The sequence below is a fragment of the Micropterus salmoides genome, unplaced genomic scaffold (assembly GCF_014851395.1).
Source record: "Micropterus salmoides isolate LMB-PRFRI ecotype aquatic unplaced genomic scaffold, ASM1485139v1 Ms_hic_scaffold_18, whole genome shotgun sequence".
NCBI classification, from domain to species: domain Eukaryota; kingdom Metazoa; phylum Chordata; class Actinopteri; order Centrarchiformes; family Centrarchidae; genus Micropterus; species Micropterus salmoides.
In genome coordinates this window covers 23,916,013-23,941,690 of record NW_024040928.1, presented here as the reverse complement: position 1 = coordinate 23,941,690, position 25,678 = coordinate 23,916,013, and the positions used below count along the sequence as shown (strand labels likewise).

The following is a 25,678-nucleotide window of genomic DNA, read 5'->3' as shown; positions in this document are numbered from 1 at the left end:
TGAGCACTTAGGCTCTGTGTGTGAATGGTGAATGTAGATGTAGTGTAAAAGCGCTTTGAGTGGTCAAAAAGACTAGAAAGGCGCTATACAAGTACGGAGCATTTACAGAGAATAATACAGTCAATAGACCAGGCCTACCTGCAAAGCAACATTGCATACTAATCCATATTAACTAACAGCCATCTGGGGAGGAGTGAAGAGACAGATGAAACTGAAGAGAGGGAGAAAATCTATATGTGCGACTGACAGTTTAGTTTAAAAACCCGATTCTGGCAATAAAATAACACTTCAGTGGGAACGCAATTATTGACAACAAAGACGTTACTATAAAACATGAACAAGTCTTGGTGATATGATTACTTTCATTATCTGTCCAGAAATGGAGCTAAATCAGCTATCAGCCATGTGTTATCGAGCTAGGACAAGTGTTGTTTATTTAATTAAATTCTACCAACTGAGTGTAAAGATATCTAATCAAGAGAGGGAGGACTGAAGAGACACATTTCAAAAATGCTTCTTGTGTAATCTTGAGGTCAATGGGAAATACATTTCAAATTTTCACTCTGACAACTTGAAAATAAGCACTTTTCTAGAGGGTAAAATATAATGGGATACGTTTTTAGCATTTTTATAGCTGTATTTTCTAACAAGGTTTACAAAAGCTTTTCTTTTTACTGTAACTTTCATGCCATAGGTTGAAGTGATAAGCACTCCCTGTCAAACCTCTCAGTGGTGTGTATGGGTTCGCATAACTGTATCAGACCACACACACTTATTGACTTGACCTTTCTCTTGGTGTAGGAAGCAGACCAATTGGGTTTGACCCAGCCGCTTGACAAAAGGCAAACTAATGAAGACTTTGTGAAAGGCAGATTGATTTTTCTCTCCCTCCCTCCATTACATCCATTGCCCGCTTCAATACAGCAGGCGGGAGAGAAGGCAGGCGGCGGCAGCAGAGCCTGAGCTCATCACTCATTTGTTTAACAGGTTGGCAGAGATGAGGACTGAACACCAGAGAATGCCAGAAAATACACCCTGTGCTCTATTTAAATGACTTGGGCTGAAAGAACGGATAGTAACGCTGGAATATGAATTGGCTGGATTGACGAGAAATCTGGAAACTGCCCATTTTGGCCTTTTGACAAAAACAAATGAAAAAGCTTTTTGTCTCCTCATCCACATTATTATAGCTTTAACCTTTTTACTAAACACGCTTTCAAACACTTCTGTGACTTCGATGATGAAAGTGGGTGTATGGAACCGTTTCCAGGATTGGTACCATGGGTTGGAGTGGACAGAAACTGGCCCAACTAGCCAGCAATTCTTCAGCCTCCATCAACCAATACTTTCCACTTACTGCAAGTGGACCACATGAGAGTAGGGCTTCAACACATGATTGTTGACCATCTCAGGTTACCACCGTCCAAGGTGACATGTTCAAAGGTCTTGTTTTGTCCGACCAACAGTCCAAAATCCAAAAATATTGAGTTTACTAACAGAAGACTTAATGAAATCAGCTTAATGAAATCAGCAAATATTCACATTTGATGGGCATTTTTTCCTGAAAAACAATTAGTTTCATTCATTCATTGATTTTTGTGTTTTTTTTCCTGTCGATCAGCTAATCAATTCATCGACGGATCTTTTCAGCTCTAGTCCATGTTTGTCAACGGTTGTGTCTCCAGGGTCTATTAATCAGCCAGGAGAGTCATTGTCTGCTAATCCAATCACTCCAACAATCCCATTAAATGGAGGTGATAACATTTACACCCTACCCACCCAACCAACAATTTCTAAAACACTCAAAGCCCTCTTAAACGAAATTCTGTTTCCTCTATGTTTCTTCATCCCATATTCAGAATATCCAATATTTTCTTGTTAATTACATTTAAACTTATGATAATGTATTAATTAGACCATGTAAAGCAGGCCAAATTAGGTTAGTCACACATTAAAAAAGGATAATAAAGTTAACACGTCATTTTCTAATCTTTTAGGCAAATTTATTACCTTGTCATACCTACATATTGCTAGCCATAATTACTGCACAATTCATATTATAGTTGCCTATGCAAATAGAGTGTAATACAGCTGAATATCCTATTAGAAGCCTAAAGAACATTAAACATAGATTTCCATAAGCTAGAAACGTTTTACTTTTTTTTATTTACCCTAGGATCAAGCTTTTAGTTGTCAAACCACACACAACATTTTGGGAACTCCATGCCCTCCGTACATTATTTCCACTTGGTAAGTTTAACTTAATGTTTAGACCTTTATTACATTAAAGAAATATTATCTCTTTGATCACTGCAAAAAGTCTTACAAGCTGTGGCTGAATATAAAAACATCACTTTACACGCACATATCATTTTTAACAGAAAAGTTCTCCTAGTTGTAGCCTTTAAGGCAGAAACAGTTTATTAATTAAATCTACAAAAACTTGGCATATCACTGTGGATATATTTTAGTCCCGGTCATGAAGATACACTGTAAGAGATGTTGTCCGGTGAAGTCCCTAGCTGGAGGTCTTTATATCCCTCTATTTTACCACCTGGGCAGCAATCCAATGCATCTTCTTTTGCCAGCTAAAACAGTTTAGAAGTCTTCCATTTGTAACTATTAGAGCAATGGTGGGAGAAGGCCAGCCCAAAATCCTCTCTTCCTTTTTTGGGGGAACAGATCAGTTCAGTCTTAATCTTTATTGTTCAGAAGGGCAGACGTGGCGTTGTGAGCCAGCTTTAAAAAAGGACATCAGCAGCTTCTAGGGGTGGATTTCAGCTATAGCCAGCTGGATAATTTGATGTGAATGTGGGTTTTGTTGGGACATTTGTCAAATTAAATCCAGATCCCGGTTGTTATCAGTGTCTTGCAGTGTCATGATTGAAAAATCTATCTCATTAACTTGGTCCTCTGCGATTCCAATTGTACAAAGATACCTAATAGTCTAAAGAAGGAATCAAACAAGCAGTCTCTTGAATGTGAACACCAACAAACACCTGTGGTTGTACACAGATCAGATGTTACGCAAGCCTCCAGTAGTTACCAGTGGGTCATAAATCCCCTACTGAGTTTGTTTATATGATCATTAGAGTGAAGACACCATTCAGTGAGGGTAACGTGAGGGCACTGGCTTCAGTTGTTAGAGAATTACACCTGTGGGAGGACGCTACAGCCTTGGTACTGTGCATGCTGACTCACCGGCATGGCTTACTGGCTCACTTAAAAAAGGAACAAAGCCTTTTATTAATGTTATTAGATACAATTGTATTTCCTGCTGTGACAAGATAAAATATCATGAGAAAAGTCAATAGTTGGACAGAAAGGTGTGAGGTTTGCTCTGTTTAGCGCCTCAGGGCTTCAGATATTGCTATTTGGTAGATGTGTTTAAGCACATCCAGCGAGGAGTTACAGAGGCTACAAAAACAGGTGTCGACTTTCTAATAGACTGTCTGAAGCGCGCGCGTGTGCGTGTGCATGTGTGTGTGTTGGGGGGGGGCACTCAATTTGCTGATAATGTCCTTTTATTTCAAATCAGATATGGTCCAGTCAAAGCGCTGCTTCTGATATGATGGATGCAGGACTGATTTAATACAGCAAAGGTAGTCTATAGCAAGACATCAGTCTGAATTTAATTGAAAAAGTGTATGTAAATGAATACTATTACTACCCCTTCAGTACTAGATTTAGGATAACCCTAACCCTATTGACCCCTCGCTAAGCCCCGCCCCCCTTAATTACTGTTGCTAAGTCTGAGAAACTGTCGGCGCTGGCACTGTCTATTACTGCACTCCCCGGAAAAATATTGTCAAATTTGTTGGAAAAAGCGAGCTCAGAAAGAAGCAGAAGTTTTGCAGTTGCATTATACATTTGAAGGTTGTATTCAGGCTGTCAAATTGACTCAAACTGACTCAAACAGACGTGAAAAAGATTTAAGACAGAAGCTAAAGCCTACCGATCACACAGTACTAGTGAACCACCGCATCCCCCGACGATTGAGACAAAATACAATGATATGAACGATCAACACTGTTCCTGTGAAGCTGGGTAGGCCTCTATTCATTATTACAATCATTAAAAAGCAGAACAGTAGGGCTTTATTATGTTACATTCAGTAGGAAGTTAGCTAGTGTTAGCTAATTAACATTACATTAGGAACAATCCACAGCCGACATTTTCCTGGATTTATTTATTTTTTTGGAATGAGAATAAATCGTACTTCTCCTTTCAACCTCTCTGGGTAGCGACTGTAACTATTACAAGTGCCCCAGGAAAAGCGTTTGACCATCTTAGAAAAATACAGCTAAAAAAAGCTAGAAAACTTCAGAGTCAATGGAGCGCAGCCATGAAAGTGTCGGACCTCAGTTAGAGCAGTCCTATACTGCGCTGTGATTGGCCAGCTGCGTTTTCGGGGCGTGGCTTAGCGAAGTGTCAATTGTGCTCTGTTTCAAATGTCTTCACCTGAAACAATGCTTTGGTGGAGGCATGAAATTTGTCAAAATTAATAAAAAAGAATTCAATAGAGCTTCAAAATCTCATACTAGTTAGTAATGAGTAAGTGTGTGCTCGATTGAAGACCGTTTAGTCTCACTGTCACTCCCCTGTTGTGTTTCTTTACGCCTTTAGTGCTGACCTTTTTATTTGTCAACTTAATGAGTGCGTGTCGGATACAATATTTCTAATTAACTTTACAAAATGCACACTTTCATAAACCCAGTATATACTCAAGCCATATCAAATCCATTTTAATGAATTGTTATCAAAATATGTAGTATACAACTGTGCATAATGACCTGTCTGTATAACAACAACACACACACACACACACACACACACACCTTCTTCCTGCCATGAGTTAGCGTGGCTGCAGGATGCAGGCTGAATAATTTAGCTTGTGTACTTGGCTTGCCTTTCTCCGAAGTAAATTGAACTGGGCACACCATAGCATTCAGCCAACGTATGTGTCAGGGAGAAGAGAGGCAAACAAACCACAACAAACTGGAGATCAAACCACTGAGAGGAAAAACACCGAGGGCATAAAGAGGAGGTGTTGTAGGAAGAAGACGCACTACTAAGTCTCCCCCGTAAACCTTCACATCAGAGAATTAACTGCAATTTTAACAAAGCCTTGCATTAAAGGGTCAGTGTCATCTGAGAGGTGTTTTGTAATTAACAGGTAGCGGTTACCTCTCTCCTTTATCCATGTAAGAGAGACAGGATAACAAAAAAATATGGTGGAGCATTCACACAAATTGTAAAGTTGTTTTGCATGGAAACGTCTGCATATTATGAGTATGTCTGTTTTACACATGTAACTTAAAAGGATGAATATGGTGGGTAAAATTTTAGTGAAGTGGATTAATAGTGACAGCAGCCGATGAGCACAACACAATAACTGTGCAGGGAAGCTGCACTGAACACGTTCTAGGACAACAAAAAGGCTTCTTAGAAAGAGAAACACAGCAGCAATTCCAAATGAACATTTTTATAATGCCAAAACAAAGAGAGAACAGGGAGTTATGGCCTTGTGGTCATTAAACTTGACATTCACAGAGATGCTAATGCACTCTGGCACTATGCATGCTCTTGGTGAGACATTTATACTGAGGTAGCATGGATTTTTATAAGCACTCAATATTTGTTTCTTTCTTAGCTAGAGTTGAATTGTGTCCTTAGTAACTGCTTTGGAATATCATTACTTCATTGAAGATATTTTTATTCCAGCATCACTGCATTTAGATTGCATTTCTGATCTTGCTGATCTCACAAATTCCACCACTATACTGCAACTTGTCCGCTCTCCATCACTTGCACAGCGTGCTCAGAGGACAGTCCTATTTGCTGATTGCGTAATTACCTGCAACCTTAGTAAATCAGACGCTAATTACAGAAAGACAACAAAAGCAACTGAATGAAATGCCCTTCCAGTATGTAAACCTTGCCTTAAGATGTCCTGCTGCTAGATTTGGGTGTCTATTCATAAGAAGATAAAGATCTTAATCATGTGTCAAACAGATGATAAGATGATGAGTGACCCAGGACAAACTAATAAGTAGAATCAGAGTACTTACACAAATATACAAATTATGACCAAATTTAGGGCTGGGCAATAAAACAATGATAATATAATTTTTCTAACTAACAATATAACAAATGTTCAAAAAATGTTTAATTCATCCCAAACAAATTTGCACTTCATTTTCTATTAAGATATTTATTTTGTTGAAGATAAGGCACTTAAAAAAAGACTTTACATAATTTAACTCATGCATATTTGTTGAAAAAACTGTTCTGAATGTTCTACCTCAGATATGTTAAGTGAACGTAAATGCTCTGTATTTGTATAGCACCTCTCTAGTCTTTGCGACCACTCAAAGCACTTTTTACACTACATTGCATTTACCCATTCACACACATTCATACACTGGGCCTAACAGCTCAAACAGAAACTAACATTCTCACACCGATGGAACAGCCATCAGACTGTCCTACTTCCTGCCGAAGTGCATGCTGTTCAAGCCACCAATCTTCCGATTAGCGAGAAACCCACTCCACCTCCTGAGCCATAGCTGCCCTCTGTGGTCCACTGTTTGGCAAATGTTTCTTCAACTATCACTCAGGAGCAAAAATCCATCTTTATACTTGAAAGAAATAATGATTTGATGATTTGAATGATTTGTCATTTATCGTGATAATTATCGATGTAGATATTTTTTCTTGTGACAGAATTTTTGGGCCATATCACTCAGCCCTAACCAAATTGTCTTTCAAAGAAGCCATAATTGCTCATTAAAATAAATATACAGACTTAATTGTTCAAAATTGTGTTTTGTTCAATGCATGATACTGGTGGATGTGATGTCAGGATGCTTCACCTTCTAACACTGCCCCAACAGTCAGAAAAGCCAGTTCTGAAGGTCTTTAAATCTCACATCCTACCAAGAGATTATCCGTAGGTCCGCAGCTGATACAATATGCAGGACGGGGGAGCCTGCAGCGTTAAAATGTTAGCCATCACATGGAAAAAGGAGATTGAAAAATAAATGGAGTATGTGATTGACAACCTATGATTCTGGGTATTAAGATTGAATTGGATTAGGGAGAGAGAATCATCCGGGCATAACCCCCGTAGTGCATGGGATATGTTAATAGTGAATATCCAAGAGCTTTTTCCTCCATCTCTATCACTGGGCTACGAGGCTTGGTCACAAAATACTTCATCCACTCTGGAGGCTCACAGCCTAAAGGTTTTCAAATGCTAACCAGATCGAGCATTTGAAAGCAGCCAGCTGGTTTGTGCCAACACATCGAAGCTTGTTTTTGCAAAGAATAAATTAGCAACTTGTTGACAGAATGTGAAATGGCAAATGTCTGTCCTCGGGCTTTATGAGGGCTGTTTTGTCTTTTTGAACATCACAGACATGCCTTTGCAAGTGTAGACTGTGGGTCAACTTCAAAACAAACCAGTGAATGAACAGGAAACCTGAGTTTATGGAAACATAAACCTGAATAGGAAGTGATGATGACAACAAACTCATCTCTCACGACAGATGTGTGCATAATGCTGGTCTGAATTTTGGCTCATATCCTGGGTAATGTCAGTAGGAGAAAAACATCCATTTAGGAACTTCTTCATATCCTTCCCAAAACATAACACTGCAAACATGAATAAATATCCATCCATTGTCAACTACCCATCCTGCACACAGGGTCGCGGGGGGCTGGAGCCAATCCCAGCTGACATCGGGCGAAAGGCGGGGTACACCCTGGACAGGTCGCCAATCCATCGCAGGACCACACATAGATAAACAACCAGTCACACTCACACCAAAGGACAATTTAGCATTACCAATCTACCTAGTCCGCACGTCTTGGTGGATGGTGGGAGGAAGCCAGCGGACCCGGAGAGAACCCACACAGACACGGGGCGAATATGCAAACTCCACAAAAAAAGGCCAGGGCAAACGGGGTTTGAACCCACAACCTTCTTGCTGTGAGGCAACAGTGCTAAACACACTTTTTTTTTTACACAATTTTTGAGGTTATTATTTAATTTTATATTCACAAGTCAGTATGTATATGCAGTTAAAGGCGAGGACTAATGGAAAAGTCTCCCATAATGACATATTCACATGCACTCATTAGTTAGCTGTAAATTTTGTGCTATTTTCCAGCGAACTATAATCAATGCTCAATGCGGTTAACAGAGCTATTTAAACTGATAGAGAGAGAAGATCAGTCTGCAGGAATGGGAGAAAAAACACCTACAGTATGCTTCAGTATCACAAAACCATACCACAATATGCATACTCCTCTAATCGAGATAAAACTAACTCTAAACTATCTCTACCTTGGCACGAACTAATACAACCTTAATTGTACTCCTCCACCTCCTCCCCTTCCTGTGTGCACCATAAGACTCTTTCGGGGCCTGTGACAGTCTTGTGTGAGAACAGACAATAAAAATATGAAAGTGGTCACGCTACAACTTGTTGCTGCTGGAATGAAGAATGAAATATGACATTTGAGTGCATTGTAGATAAAGGTAGGATCTCTTAACATTGAGATTAGCTTGACTTGTGTCTGGGTCTTGGCATTGTGTGCCATGCCAGGCCAGGCTAACTAAGGCTAAAGTGGGTTTATCTGTCATTCCAAATATAAATAAATACAGTTGAAATTAATTATTTTCCTTCAAGCCAAGGTATAAAATGAAACACATGCAGATATGTCATATTTTGTGCTTTCCTTCCTAAAGTGATTAATTTGATAACCCTTGGCTGTTCTCAGAACTTCCTCAATAAGGAGTTTAAGAAGTGTTACGTGCACACACATTTTTTCAGTAAAATCATTTATCTCCAAACCATCAACTTTTCAAGAGTCAATAAAAACAAGTGTGTCAGTTTCATATGGCTTATTTAGTTTAAAGCCAGGGTAGGCAACGCTGAAGAAACTAGCAAGAGACAGCTACCTTTTTGAAAGTAAACAACCGAAAATGTCACACCCCTTGGACCAAATGAAGTTATTGGCTGTGCTTTCATTGTAAAATACCTTTTAAACTTCATGACAAATTGTCCTGGTTTTATTTTGTCCAATGCAAACTCAAAAGTGTGATAATTCTCCGATATCACACATGATACTGAAGCGATTCTAAAATGTAATCAACAACCTCTGAATGGCCTGGCCTCGCTAATCCAACGGCCATGACAAACACACATGCAAGGGTCATTAACGGCAACCCTGGCTCCTAGATTTAACATGTGTGTGTTCACCACAAGTCCCATGAGGCTGAGAGGCTACTCAGCATACATCACTGTCTATAATAAAAGAAATGGCAATGATCCTGCAATCCTGTAGACTGATAATGATCCAGAACGCTATGCACAACCAGTGTCTGAACCCGAACTGGGACTTGTGCAGCATCTTTTCATTCTTCTCTCTTCCATCCTCTCAAATTCTGTTTTGTCTGTCTATCTCCAAATTCTGTATATTTGCCATATTCAAATAATGACCAGCTTAAAAAGATGGGAATGAATTATCTGTACTATAATGGCTCTCATGTTAAATTCAATACAAACTACATTTCCACAATATTCTGTATACTCCACCAGTGCAACATCACTATCTTGTGATGTGTTCCTCCTTTTAATGGAAATACCGTTGTCACTCACTAAGTTGACTTCAATTGATTGTGCCTTTCTCAATGTTACCTTTCATGAAATAATCTTAGTCAAAAAATCTGCAATGTGTGACAGCAGTGTTCAATATTATGTTATAACTTGCAATGTGTGATTAAAAGCTGCCTGGTTGTCGTTAACGTCACAACAGGATTAGAATTGAATATTTTAAATACAACTCAATGTTGTTTCTAGAGCAGCAACAGTAAAGTTTACAACAGCAAAGTCACCATATAAACTCAATAATATCTCAGTGGAAACAAATCTAAAATGTCAATAAAATAAATAACATTCCTGACAAAATACTGAGTGATGTTTAGAAATAATGAAAAACGTACCAGTCCGTAACAGTGATAATAAATATTACAGTCTTTAGCCACAGGGCTGTTTAATATGATGTTTCAGTGCCCATCCCTAAATAACATTAATTTTCTTATTCATCACATATCCAATGTGTTTATCGTGCATATTCATATTGCGATGAAAATTAAAATACAATTTATTGGTCTGCAATATTTCACATTATAAAAAACACTGTAGTGAAGAGAAGCGGTTATGCCCTCTGAACTGCTGGAAGTATTTTAATGTGAAACAGATGGAGAAAGAATGGAGTTATCTTTGACAGCAGCAACAGAAAATTAACAGTAAATGGAGGTAGATCAGAAAACAGGGACACTTCTCACTATCAAATTCACAAAATACTAATAAAGATCTGTCTTTAATAATGCCCTCTATCGAATAAAGGTTTTCTCTTAAGTTGTGGAAACTTAATGGTCTCTATATAGGGGCCTATATAGGAATTTATAGTAAAAGCTTGACAGTAGAAAGTCAGCAGTAGCAGTGGGAACCAGGTTAGGGGATAGGATAAGTGAGAACATAGGGAGAAATAAAATGAGAGAAAGGTATGTGAGAGAAGGAGGAAGAGAAACCAACAGGCACCAAATCATGGGGCACTCGTAACTCCCTGGTGCACCAAATAAAACATGGTCACATTTGTACAGATACTGGAATCTGTCAATAGGCAGCTGCTCACAGCAGGAAAGAGGAAAACACACACACACACGCACACACACGCGCGCGAAAACCAGGTCCATTTCCAACTGCGGGTCAAAGCCTGTGGTGTATTGATAGGATTCAGTAAAGAAAAGCAAAGCTCCAAAGCTCACCTTTAGCTGAAAATGTCAGCCTGACATACAGGAGGCTTTGCCCAACCTAAAAATCTATTTTAGAGTTTGTTATGCTGGGCTAGCACTACACTATTTGGTCTTTGGACTTGTTCTTTGATAGTTTAAGTGCATGTCCACCAGTTTATGTTTGGCTGTTGTTGATGGTTGGAGCTATGAGCTCTCTGGATGCTAAAAAACGAGCTGTAAGTGGAAGAGTGAGTGGACTGTAGCATCAAATGGAGATGGTTCAAATTCTGTGTGGAGGGAGCCTGGAGGGTTATTGATGACTTGTTATTGACTTTTCATTTAGCCGGCTTTTTCCAGGGACAAATTTCTCTCAGTCTCGTGTAAGTTAAAGGCATCACAACATTAGCTGACTATTATACTGCCATCGGATAACTGAAGGCATGTTTCCCACCTCCACAGGCACACTGTGACTCTAAACAACACAGCCTCCTAGCATGTGCAACAAATTAAGGTCATTTAACTGCGCTGGTAAACTTTGAGCACTTAAAAACATTACATCAGTTTTTAAAATTGCATCACCTGGCACCTTCACGCATCACAACACACACAAATAAGCTCAAGGCAAAAATGCACTTAACTTGCTGATGCCATAGTGTTGACACTGTAGAAGAAATACTACAGAAATTTGTCTCAGCTTCCCAAAATGTGGACATCCCAAAGCTGGTACTGCAACAAGCAATATCCCAGGTGTCTGTATTATAACTGGTATATCGAGTTCTATATGATAGCAAAAGCTCTGCATACACTGTCCAAAAAAGTGGGTGTAATTAATTATTGGTCACAGGACCTCAAACTAACAACTAGACAGAACATTTATCATCAACTATTTTGATCATTGCTTAAACCTGCAATAACAAGCTGTGAACACAGCATTGACATACCATCACTTTTAAGTTGATTCAGCAAAACTACTTATTAAAAACACACATCATTAATTTATAGCCACCAATTTTTGGTCAACTCCTGGTCATCTGGCTCTTTAGCTAAATGCTCCACTATGTTCACCAGCTAGTCTCTAACTGTGATTGGCTGTTTATTGATGCTCAAAAGGTAGTGTACAGTGGGGTTTTAGAGCTTTTTCCTCTACTTCTGCTGAGAGTAACAGTAAAGTAGTGGGACGAACAAATAAACTATGAGCTGAAATGCCCTATAAGGCTCTGTAAAGCAGAAAAAAGCTGCAGATTCACGGGATAATTCTCTGTAGGTTTGTCGCAACAACCAGCCTTCTTCAGCAAATATCATCACATTGCCTACAGTACAGTACAGAACTTCTAACCCCTGGGGGGAGATTTTAACAGGGGTTACAATCCCCTGCCCTGAAGAAAACCCAGTGAGATTTTACCAGCCATCTGTTCTTCTTCTTTCTTTTTTTTTAATTGAGTGGTTGGTACTCATTAATGTGGCTGGAAGAGTAGGCAAAAAGTACATAATCAAAATTTCCATGTCCATGACAATCGTGGCTGTAATGCTGAAGGCGGTATGTGTGGTTGGTCTTTCAATTGATATAACGTATATTTATAGTCCTATGTATTTGCTTGAATGATTTCCCATCTGAACCTCAAGGGTTGCCAGTGGTTTGACCTATAGCACCAATACTAGGCAATAATGATCCAATTTATTTTGCTCCAAGCTTTTCCAAATGAATGCTGAATGGCAATGCATGAGAAGGAAGCGGAGCTGAGAGAGCAGATACAGTAACAGCGGTAAGTGCTGAAGATAATACTTCTGAGATGGATACACTCAGAATACTTTAGGCAGTAATGCTTAATATACCACTATCATGTGGTGTGTTGGAAGCGGGGTCTTGCCTCTGGCTGTGGCTGGACTATTCAAAGGCTACAAGACACACACATAGAAACAAATGCATAGAAGACGTGCACTGACAGAGAGCATATATGCAATATGAGCCCATCAGTCACTCTGGAGTCTATATTCCCTCCTAGAGAGACCCGAACGGGTACATTCACCCTCATCCGTCCTCCACTAGTACAACCTGCTATAACCCTTCATAACCCAACCAATGGACCAATCGATCCACGCTGATGTTCTAAGAGCCGTGCTGTAACAATCCATATTTATATATGGATTTAAAATATCTAAAGCCTTGCAGGCTATCCACTAAGACTATATATTTACAGTGACTTTATTACGCCATTACAACATTCATTACTTGGATCTTATACTCCCAGCCTTGGGCTATAGGTACAGCATGATTTGTCTTCACAGGGAAGATGGTGGACATCCTGATTTATTACAGTAGGCTACAATATCTGGGTAATTTCCAATTCAGAACTTAGACTATGGGAATTTACGTTCACGGATTCAACCAACTGTTCGCTGTGAATGTTTCCTTCAGGATCATCCCTAATGAATTAATTCAAATTATGGCATTATAATGAATAATACAATATCATTGGGTAAGAATTTCAATTCTTATTCCTATGAAAAACACCTTTCAAAAGCTCCTATAATCAAAGGAGACGTCTTCAAATTGCTTGACACAATCCAACCCCTAAATATACTCAGTTTACTATCACACATCTTCTCATTTGAGAAGCTGGAACTATGAAATATTTGCCATTTCTGCTTGAAAAATATTTGACTATGACTTTTCTATCAACTAATCAATTAATCAGCTATTAATTTCAGCTCTAAACATACCAATATTTATACTAATTTAGAGCTGAACGATTTAGGGGAAAAAGTTCAATATCCACTGCCAGTCTATTTTTGACAGAAGCCGTGTCAAGCAGCACAGAGCAGATGAACCAGGCAGGAAGTCAGACACAGAACGGCATAGAGAATCCGGTCAATTTTCAAAACAAAACACGCATTGCAGACTCCCTCAACAATAAACAGTTAAAATATCCCAAAAAAAAAGAAACAATTTAACTATGTAGCTTTCTTAGCCATAGTAGAAGCACAAAAATCAAAGACAACTTAACAAATAAGCAAAATCTGAACAGGTCAGCAAAATCAGACAAAACACTCTTATTCTGAAAGGCTCCATGTGGATATGTACCATTAGCCCGCAGAGAGCGGAACGGGCTCACAGGCCCAATCCCAATGTCCCCCCTAAGCCCTAAGCCCTGAACCCTCACAGACTTTACTGACGTCACTTGGAAAGTGATTGAGTTTAAGAGGCTACAAGGGCTCAAAATGCTGTGAACAGGAACGGGACAGCACTTTGCCACTTTATCACGTTACCTTGACGACGCTGAAACACGTTACACAGTTTTTATTTTATGTTTTGGCCTTACTTTTAAGTCCTGCAGGCTCTCGCCCTACAGAGTGGAGGAGAGGTAGCCTAAATGTCAATATACATTTGTAATTAATCAATACACTATTGTTGGTCAAATAGCATCATTAAGCAAAAAATTAAATAAATAGTGTGTAATAAGGTGATTGCATTCCTCTGACTTCATGTGTTCTATGCACCATCGTAAGTTAAGAAAACTTTCAACAATATTAACATCAGCGTAGGTGTCGATTCTTGTTTGTTTACCGTTTTCTTCTTCTCTTATAAAGGTGAATTTGCCTAAAAAAGGCCCAAAATGTCCGCGGGAGAGCCCTCGCACACTTGACCATTTGACAGTGGGACAGCCCTGAGCACTCACGGACTTCCCGGGAACGCGCCTCAAAGTCTGTGAGTCTATGATGGTGGACATTGGGATTGGGCCACAGAGAGCTGTTATCCGTAGTTCAAGCACACAAAATGACAAATTAACAACACGTTCCGCTGCTGACTTCAGTGTGAGTTGACGCCGGACAAAAATGCGGCACAGCCGCTGCCTGTGTCAGTTCGGCTGGCGCCATTATCCCAAGTTTTCCTCTAGTTTTGTTTGTTGTTGTAAAATGTACATGCCCTGCGCCCGCTCTGATTGGTGAGTAGGACCGTAACCGTGATTTGTAACTGCATTACTGTTTAAAACAGGTCAGATGCGTTTGTATAATTAACCTACATTTTAATCGCCATCTTCACGACTAACTACTCAGATAGATATAGATTGATATATACTTTATTTATCCCGAGGTAAATTCAAGTATCGTGTTCTTTCAAATGCAATTTCGATTTGAAAACGATTAATCGTTCAGCCCTATGCTCATATTATTTAAACTAGAACATTGGTTGCATGCACAAAAAAAACTAAACTATTGGTGTCAAAGCATGTGTTTTCCCTAGAGTAGAAACAAAGCAGCTGTAACATCAGCTTGTGGGGGTTTCATGTCTGCCTCCTTTTTTTCCTCTGCAAAGGGGTTAAACCTCATGATACTAACTGAACGGATATGACACTAGAAAGCAGAGTCTTGATAATGTAAAAAAAAAAAAAAAAAAACACAGAGCAGAGAAAAAAAATTATTTATTTCCAAATGGCCATGTTTGTTTTGCCGTAAGTATTTACATTAGCCATTTTCATTCTGATTGGGCTCTTATTCAGATTAGTGACATAAACGGTTGCATGTAAAATGCAGCTATTGATAGCTTTTCTACAACCAAAATAATCATTGTAAATGAAAAGGGCTTCCATTAGCAGCTGGCTGAAAGGAGTTCTCTGTCTGCATTAGCACACACAAGGACATTAATGTACATACACACATACCTATGCAGGAAGCACACAGCTATTATAGCCATTAGACAATTAAAGAAAGCACCTGGAGGGCAGTAACTCTATCAGACACACACACATCTGGTTTCCACTCTCAGAAAAGAAGTAGGACAAGGGAACCAGAGGCAATTAGTTCAACTGGTCGATACAAAAATAGGACTCCAAGTTAGCCTGAGAAAGAGACAGAAACCGACAGAAGCAGAGTTTTATATTGGGCTCAAAAGGTTGGCTAAGCAGGAAAATGGCTTTTTTTGTGAAACACATGCACGCCTGCAAGGACACACCCACACATGCACACATACAGGGGAAAAAAACAATTGTGTTTGGAGTGGGCAAAAACAACTGCACTGCATTCTGAAGACAGCAAAGCAGAAAAGGAGGAGCAGTGAAATGAAGTGGACAAGAGGGAGAAGTGAAGAAAAGAAGAGGGAAGGAAATGACAGGCATGTAGCGGTGGAAAGGGGAGAAAGAGAAGATTGATGTTTCATCTTTGCTCGACAGTCTGTCTTTGACAGTAAGGAGAAACCTTTACAAACCACCAGCCTCTAATCCACAGCTCTCTGAACAGCAAGACGCGTGCGTGCGTGCGTGCGTGCGTGCGTGCGTGCGTGCGTGCGTGCGTGCGTGCGAACTGCTGCTTACAGTTTCCTCTGTGTACGTGCATTTCAAAGAAGAAGATGTGCTGATAGAGGTGATGGGCTGACAGGATGTTAAGCGATTGTCCTTTAAGATAGTAAGCTGAAAGGAGCAAATACTGCAAACACACTGTCCTTATAGCTAGTCAACTGCTAATTTGCATCTCATCTACATACTTAAACAGCAACAAGCTCTCACATACACACATTAATACACACACAGACACCCATAAGTTGCAGGATGATGAGTTAGATAGGACAGCAGCGGTTGCTGAGAGCAGAAAAGGTGAGTATGTGTGTATTAATTAGCAACAAGTCTGTCATTATATTAAATATGCTGACATAAAAGCAGAGCCTCAGCAGTGGTGGAGCAATTCCAGGTTTCCCCAAGGGTCCTTGCGGGAGCTCCAGGAGATCTAGGGGGACCCCAATATGCAGTGTAATAGATTACCTGTGTACATTTAGATTTTCCAGCTGAAAGTGGTGCTCTGTTTCTCCAAATTTAAACTTTCTATATCATTGGGATCAGTTTAAGTCTACAGTTTTTAAGATAAAATGGGGCAAAGGATTATGGTGGAACTAAAACCTGAGTTTGGCAGCCTGTCAGCTGAATGAATGAAACTGAGAAATACTAGTGCTGGGCACGTTAATGCATTATTATCGCGTTGTCAGCATTTATTAATTAAAAGTTAATTATTTTATCACATGTTAATAATAATAATAAAAACTGCATTATTATTATTTTGAAAGTCGGTTGCTCACTGGCTCTGAATACACATACAGTCAAACCATGGGTCACAGGAGGGATGGGATGTTGATCAGCCTGCAAATCACCCACCCAAAAAAGCAGCGGAGGGAGGCTTCGGCAGACTAGGCTACTTGGATACGGCGTGTGGGAGATGAAAGACAGCGCTCCGCGAGTAAACGGCAGGAGCTCTGCTGTAGCCTATTTAACTTAAGTTAAAATTATAGGCTACATAATGTTACCTGATAGGCCTTCATCTACAGTGCCTTGCGAAAGTATTCGGCCCCCTTGAACTTTTCGACCTTTTGCCACATTGCAGGCTTCAAACATAAAGATATAAAACTGTAATTTTTTGCTGAATAATTTTGCACGCCCAATTTTTCAGTTTTTTATTTGTTAAAAAAAAAGTTTGAAATATCCAATAAATTTCGTTCCACTTCATGATTGTGTCCCACTTGTTGTTGGTTCTTCACAAAAAATTACAGTTTTATATCTTTATGTTTGAAGCCTGCAATGTGGCAAAAGGTCGAAAAGTTCAAGGGGGCCGAATACTTTCGCAAGGCACTGTACACGGGATTGTACCCGCTTGTCACTTCACCTTGTGCTTAACCACTTCACCTCACTCTAACAGGGACACTTGCTACTGAACATCTCCCTGCTCCCTGATAAAAGAAAGATGTTTCTGCTGATACCTGTTCAGAAAAAAAAAAAACTGGACTCTGATGGTGCTGAAAAGATAATGCCCTGGCAGTGGCAAATACCTTTGGTTTAATGTTTGATTTGATTACATTAATGTTTAAGTTGAGATTTAGACAAAATATTTTATTGCTACTTTTATTGTAAAGGGAATACTGCTGGTAAAAAGCACCTTATTTCTTCAAAGTGTTTGCAAACACATGTTATTGTCCTTTTGTGTACATATCAGTACATTTAAATTAAAAGTGCGCAATACACTACTTAAGAATTCATTGTTCAATTTTGAGCATTACAATGTGATTAAATAATTTAAAAAATTTAATTTATTAATCACATGATTAACTGATCCATCTAATGAAAAAAAGGTCAGAAGTTCCCACAGTTTTTCCAGTAGTACAGTAACTGAATGTCTTTTATATGGATTGTGTTTATTTTTAAGATACAATATGTATATACTGAGTGTGAAAATCACTAGTCTGGTTTCCACACCAGCTGGGCTGAAATCCAGCACGTGTTTACTGTTGGCCCTTTCCTACAGGAAGTGTGAATATGACGCAGGTACTCAAACACACATTTGACCTGCGTTTGACCTAGTCATACGCTATCACACGTTAATATCTCTGTCACTGTTACAAGAGTCTCCATTCAGCAACGGTAATTCCAAAATGACACTGCTAAACCACAGAATTACACAGGATTATATGACATAATAACCAAAGAAAGTGCAGTTTCATTTCAGATTTGGTTTTGTCCACATGCTGCCTCGTTCTTCACTCATGTAAGTTCTGTTTCTCTTTTACTCTTTCTCTCTTAAAGAGTTGGTTATATTATGTTTAAAAATCAATATTGTCAAATTGAATTTACAAAAGTCAGGCTGCGTCTGACCTGCAGTTTACCTTGGTGGTGAGGGGGTGGATACATGTCACCTATAATATTCACCTATTCGGATTGACCGCTAACAAGGGTTTAATCAGCGTCACTGTGTTGGTTTTACTGGAGGAAATATGTGAAAAGACATTTCACCGTTTATAACGCAACTTGTTAAAGCAATAAATTAAACAGCATTATATCCCATGACTCCCCAGTTTATCAAACTCCGTGATTGGAAATCATTGATCCATATATGTCATAATATTTCAGAGGTGCAATGCAATCCATTCCAAGCTGGAAAGAAACGTTGAATGTTGTAGTATCCGTAACTGTGCATTCAGACCAAACGCGAATTTAATCCACGCAACGCTTTCCTCGCGGGGGTTTTATCGCTGGACATCCCTGGAGAGTTCACACACAACGCGATTACAAGCAAATAAACACAACTCACCATTACTACAGCTGTATGAATGTATGTATTAAATGTATGTGATTAAATAGCAATAAACGGATCAAACTGATGCTGAAATAACTAGAATATGATGGAAATTTGTTAAACATGAATTCATGCTTTGTCAGGTCTGTCAGCAAGACAGCAGGACAACAACTTCTAAAATGTTTGTTTTCTGAATGGAGTTCAGATTGATCAGAGCTATGCTATGCTAACTTGGTCACAGTAAAAGTAAAGTAAAACGATAGCTGGAATAAAGTTACAGACACATGTTTTCTGAACTCACCAGGTAGTTCAACCTCCTCGCTTTCTTTTTTCCCCAACAATGTCCAGTTTTTATATAAATATGAAGTAGTGCCAAACGACGCCAACAACACTGGAACCGGATGTGCACGGAAGCTATCTGCTGAGAAGCTCGAGTGAAGATAAATCAACGTTGTAATCTAAAAAACTAAAGTAAAAACCTAATAAAAGCAGTTTACTCTGAGCTCCTCCCTCGCCAAATGGCGTAGTTGTCAGCACAGAATCCAGTCCGACCACGGGTGTTTATTTGTCCATAAGCTGAAGCGCTGCTCCCTGCTCCTCTGGCCCAAGTTTAGCAGCTCTCAGCCGGCCTACAGATTTTCAATCGCCCGCCCTGCCTCTGAAACGCTCTGAAGCTGTCGGTGACGAAGGGACAATCTCAACGTTGATAGGCTATCGCTACTCAGTGTCATGCGAAGGAATTCCTTCGCTTCGCCTGCATCGCCCCCTTTGCGTCACTTCACGCCACCTGACAGATGGCTCTACACGTCTTTGCATTGACTTTGTACGTAAACTCACCGCCCGGAACGCTCGCTTCGCTTTTGGTCTGAAAGCACCATAAGCCCCATCTACCTTGATTTTACATTTTAAAACAGCCAACGTTATTCATTATCACCACCCACATACAAACACACACACACACACAGCTCTTGCCTTAAAAGAAGGTCTCTCTGAGAGCAAGTGAAAGCACAGGGGTCCTCCAGAGAGACTTTGATTTGAAGCAGACAAACAGATTTAGCTGATTGTAGGATTGTGGCGGTCACTCACAACAAGCCATTTATCCTTAACAGAGTGGCCCTTGCTGCCTGTCCTCTGCCCATCACAAACACAACACTCACCCACTGAGACCACAACGAGGTAGGGCAGATCCCTGGATAACTGGGTCACATGGTGCCGAGGTTTTAGCAAGAAGCTGGCATCACAGAACTTTATCTTCAAATAATTTAAGAAGCCTCGACTTAATAACACCAGGGCGCCAGAGGTCATGGGGAACATGTAAGAGTGCGTCTGTGTGTAGCTGTGTTCGGTCAGCAGAGTTATTGGCTTTACTGAACTGAGCAGAAGTGAAGAAAATGTCCCAGTGTGTACGGATGCCTGAAAAGCTCAAGTCTGTCATCTGTCTAACTATGGCTTAAAATATCTGAATAAGAATAAGGTGAATAATTTGCACTGTCACATCACTTACGACAGAAAATTAAGTCAGCCTATTTGTCCTTTGATTATTATGCACAAGTTAACCAGATGCTATTTTGGTCCAGATATATTCAGAAGCTCAGCAAAGCAAGGACAGCAATATTTTTTAGGCGATGTGTCAATACAAGACCTGGGGATGGAATATAGTATTATTATCTATCCATTAGTGTCGCTACTATTCTTAAGGATTCAAGGATCTTTATTGTCATTCTGCTATGTAAATATGAAGAGCAAAATTAGTACTCAGGTCTTGGCCTCAGCCAGTCCTAAAACTCATCTTATCATAAAATAATAAAGCTTAAATACAGAGTAAAATAAATAAAGTAATAAAGTACAGTGCCGCCTTAAGACATTACATAATAAAACCATGCTTAAAATGCAGTGTCAACACTATAAAACAGTAACATGTCCACTTTTGATGCTGCTACTAATACCTATGACTTCAATGAACACTACTATTCCACTCCTAAAACTACTGCTACAAGTACTATGTGTAATTCAATTACTACAACGATAACTAGCATTATTTACTACTGCTACTTTATTGAGATTTATTGTGAAAGCACTGTTCCAAGAAATTGAAAGACGAGCTAATGATGGGCTTCTCCTGCAATTACTACAACAATAAAAAGCGGTATTACTACTGCTACTACTAAGAGTAGTATTTAGTAGTATTGTCTCAAGAAATTACTGCAGCCCATAAGTCAGATATGTTGAAACTCATTGATACCAATAATGAGCATTGTATTTGTTTTTGTCAGGATGTTCTGATGTTGACACTCCTTACTGATGGTAGCAGGTAACCTAGGACAGCATGCTTAGTCTTCTCAGGAGACGAATGAAGGTCTAAAATGGACTAGATCAGCATGTCGATTAAAGCAGAACGTAACTGCAGGTTTCATGCATTTCACCATGTCTACTCACTAGGGTTGGGTCTCAAGAACCAGTTCCAAGTTATCCATACCAAATTTCCAAGAACAATGGATTTGTTAAGACACATGCATTTCGATTCTGCTTTTCTGTTCCTAACTTTTTGCATCTTTCAGTTGTGCTCCTGATTAAACCGCAGTGAGCATTTTACAGTACATAAAAGTTGCACTTATTCGCGGACCTCACATCACGTCATTTGTTACGCTGTATGACACAGGAAAAATGCACCACCTGCGAAAGAATATTTCATGCAAGGGAGGAAGCACCTCCAATATGGAGAATTTACTTCAATATGGCATGAATCTGAAGGAATGCTTAAATCAAAACGATAATTAATATGTCATGTCTAAGACAAATATATTTAGAATCATTTGTTTACATTCAATATAAAAAAGGTCATCTGAGTTTTGTTTAGCAGTATCTGGGGCGTTAGTGTTATCTGGGGCATCCGCAATACATTAACACAGCGCGTTTAAGGGCTTCGTAATATTTCAGCTGCTTTCCCTTGTACAAAATATCCTTACTGCGTGCATTGCGGTGTTGCATTTTGCTGTGTAAGCTCTGTGTAAGCAACACCGTTGGGTCAATATTTAACCACTACTTTAAGCTGAATAGGTTTATCAAAACAACTTTTCCTTGTTGATTTACTCCAGTGGCATCTCCCTTATTACAAACAAAGGAATAGACGTATCTTGAATGTTAAGGAAAGAATGACAGCAAGCAAATACTAACTTTTACTTAAACCCCGCATATCAAATGTGCTTCACTACCAAGATGATGTGGTTTGCTTGAGAAGATATCGATTTTAGCATTTATCATACTACACTGTTGTTCTACGGACAGCCATTAAGCTAACACTACAGATTCACACAATAATCCGTCAGTGGATTTATGTTTTATAAATGTCTGACTGACACACCTTTTGTCTTGTTGAGTAGATATAAAAGAACTATTTTTGCAGTGCCTTTCTTGTAGTTTCAAGAGCTACACTCTCGTCTAGTTTACAATGTGTTCATTAGTTGCTTCATTAGGTCAGGGGTTTTGGCAGACTTTTTCATTTGTTGTTCCTGTCAGAAAATACTGCACTGTCGTGAACCATTTCTGCACCACTGTGTACTTTGAGCAAACAGGGATAAAGATGTGTTACAGCTGCACAACCTCGTTTTTCCTCTCTGTGACAAACTGTAGCCTCAAAATCTAAACCGCACACTTATACGAGTGTTTCAACATTGATACGATGACAAATACACTAAACATCGGTGATAAAGCCTATGTCATAACAAATAGTTGACAGTGGGATGCACACTATCAGCCAACAGTAATTTGAAAACAGTAAGGCCCCTTGATGACATGTGTTTAATTCAGCGTTCGCGTGGTTGACAGCATGAGGGCAGGGTTTCTTAACCTTTTAGTGGCAGGTGATGTCATCTTAAGGTCAGAAACATCCCCCATTGGCATTTCAGACAGTGTCTATTTAATAACAAATGCATGCAATGATCTTTTTAGTTTTCAGGAAAGCATTTACATCATACCATGCTCTGATATGAGACTGGACTGTGTAGGGCATTTTAGTTAACAGTATTGTGATAAAGTTCAATCTTGTATTTTCAGGGTCTTGAAAGCTGCATTAGTGTTAACTTGCTGCTATTTACCAATTATTGTTTTTCATAAAGGCTGTTCGGGGCAGTCATATCCTGACTGCCTTCCTATCAGATCTGGGCCACAATGACCTGTAGATATGAAAAAAATGAATTTCAACAAAGGCCTATCAATCCTTCTGAATGTCTATGCATTGGCCACATGCACTCAATCAGGACACCAAACACTTATCAGCTCACTCACTCAATGATCCTCTGTCTCTACACGTTGACCACCTGAACGAGCAAGTGCAAATCAAGCCACCTCACTGAGCAGATCTATGACTACTCTCCAAAAGCCCCATGTGAACAGCTTTTCCAAAATAACACATATTAGATTTTACTGTCATCTCCATGTAGATTTGGTTAAAAATATTAGAGGATTTGTTTATATCACAGAGCTGGGATCATAACACCATGGATAAAGCAAGCAGCCTGGCTGCACACCATCAGCAGCCACCTGAAACCACCTCTGAGACTTCACCACTGTGCTTTTCACTTGTTTCTCCACACGCACTGTGCAGTGACATTCCCCAATGATACCAGACATGCTACCTGTTGGTGTTTTTCACCCTGCTGCAGGCTACAAGGCAAACGTTTTGCTTTCACCGGTGTGCAATGACAGAACATCAGGGGGCACACAAGATACTGAATAAATGTAATATACAGGGGTACTGTGACACTATCTGGACAAATACTTATGATTTAAATGATCAACAATTAATATAAGGCTGTCAAATGAAGCATGCATTCTGAGGTTCTCTTAAAATACCCACTTTTCAGGTCCCTAACTCTGGAGTACACTGCTAATATAGGTCATATATAAAGGTCTTGCTATTAGGTGTGTGTTTATCCTCCACATCCATGATAACCAGAGCTGGTTTTGACATGGGACATGGAAAACTCGAAAGACAGGTACATCAGCCCAGAGGCGGCGGAATATCCTGCGTGCATAGCTTAATTTCCCCCAGGAACTGACCGCCGTTCAATTACGTGGAAAGAAAAACGTCACGCAAAACACCGCTGAAAAAGCTGCCAAATCAATGTGTCAAATTCATCAGCAGGTACACGTAGACCTCACAACATGACATAACATCTTCAGCTAAACGCTACTAGATGTTTTTCGCGTTTCGGCTACAAGTGACCCACTGTGGTCAATTTTGATTCGGTAATATTCACAAGTTGTACACATGGCGTAACGCACACTCACAGCCACCACGAGTTAACGTTAAGCCGGCGGAGAAGACTTTCGAGATAAGCGAACATTTTGTAAAAGTTCAAATTGTATTCACTTTGGTGGTCCTTTGTGTGTTATATGTGAGCCGAATCGTAGAGGGGATAATAAAGATTCGTACAAGGGGTTGAGTAATGTTCTACCATGAATATCAACTGCTCTAAGCCAAGGCAAATATAAAATGTCAGCTTTTTAGCGGAGTTTCGCGTGGCGTTTTTCTCCATAGTACGAACAGTTCGTGAGCTCAACAGATCCTTACCTCTTTGACTTTAGCCCGTCTTTCCTTGGTTTCTGGGTCCAGAGGTTCGTGTCCAGTCGCCCCGGGCGGGCGGTGATACTCAACGAAAGGTAAATTATTGACATCATTCCCACCTTGACCCATACTCCCCGTCGCAACTTTCTTCTTCTCATTTATAATGTCTTGTTTTATCTCGTCGGGTCGTTTTTGTAGAGTATCCTTAGCCTCTAACAGAGCTTTTTCGTGGTCTTTCCTGATTTTGGCCAGGACCCTCTCGTCGTTTCCAGACGAACCCGAATCGCTGCTGTCCGGACCGGTGCGGGTGTTGGTCTCCACCGCGGAGGAATGAAAGAAAACTCCGCTAAGCAGCTTGGACGAGTCCGGTAGGAAGAAAATGGCCCCGAAACATAGGGTTATAAAAGCGCTGAACACTAATAACAAAATAAATTTCTCTGTCAACCTGAAAGAGGTCGGGCTGGCAGACTTCCTATTCGGGGTCGCGGTAAAAGGCAGAAGAGTTGCAACTGGCATTTTCCCTCTTCCTTCAACAACTCGAACAACAACCAAAAAAAATGTGTTTAAACGGTCGGCTTAACTCACGTCGGGCTCACTTTCGGCTTATTCCGTTCAGAAATCCATTTCCAGACGATATAACCCGTGTCAAATGTAAAGTATAAGTGGTAAAATCTCCGTTAAAAAGTTGAGGAGTGAGGCTGCTGCCCATACCGGAGACTCTCCGCAGACAGACAGAGTCCAACGGCTTACACAGGAAGCAACGGCAGATGGGCGTGACTGACAGCGGCGATGAGCTAATCACTTTCTGCCCTGTGAGTGGTGGCAACCCGGGGGGCGTGTCCTCCCAACGGCTCGTATAAAGCCGCTGACAGCCGCGCTCTCAACTTCATATTAAAAGACTGAACAAGTTATATTTTCATTTTGGTTGTTGAAACTTCACCAAATCCTGATCAGTATTGAAGAATATGTGCGTTTTATTAAGTTCCTAACAAATTTTGTACGTTTTTTGAGCCTGTATTTGAACTGTACATACCTGTACATGTGTGTGCATTCATTCTGTTCATTATTTACACACATATTTTTACTGGTTGTGTTTAGCATGCTTAAAAATCATACGTAGTCAAATGCATTTGACATTTTTGTATTTTATTATCACATATCACAGATGAGCTATGTTATGTAGGCCTAGGGGTACTGCAATATATGTAAAGTGTAAAGTAATCTCAGTCTGCTATTTTCTAACTGAGAGGAGGGGA

At 39.8% G+C, this 25,678-nt stretch overlaps 1 protein-coding gene across 1 annotated transcript in view; it reads right to left on the bottom strand.

Annotated features, from left to right (window-relative positions):
* The window catches only part of man1a1 (mannosidase, alpha, class 1A, member 1), a 146,475-nt gene extending 121,302 nt beyond the window's left edge, over positions 1–25,173 (bottom strand). The window contains exon 1 of the mRNA XM_038727842.1: positions 24,429–25,173. Within this exon, the coding sequence (XP_038583770.1) occupies positions 24,429–24,938 (510 nt within the window). The 5' untranslated portion in view covers positions 24,939–25,173. The remainder of the gene's footprint in view (positions 1–24,428) is intronic.
* Positions 25,174–25,678: the final 505 nt, after the last annotated feature.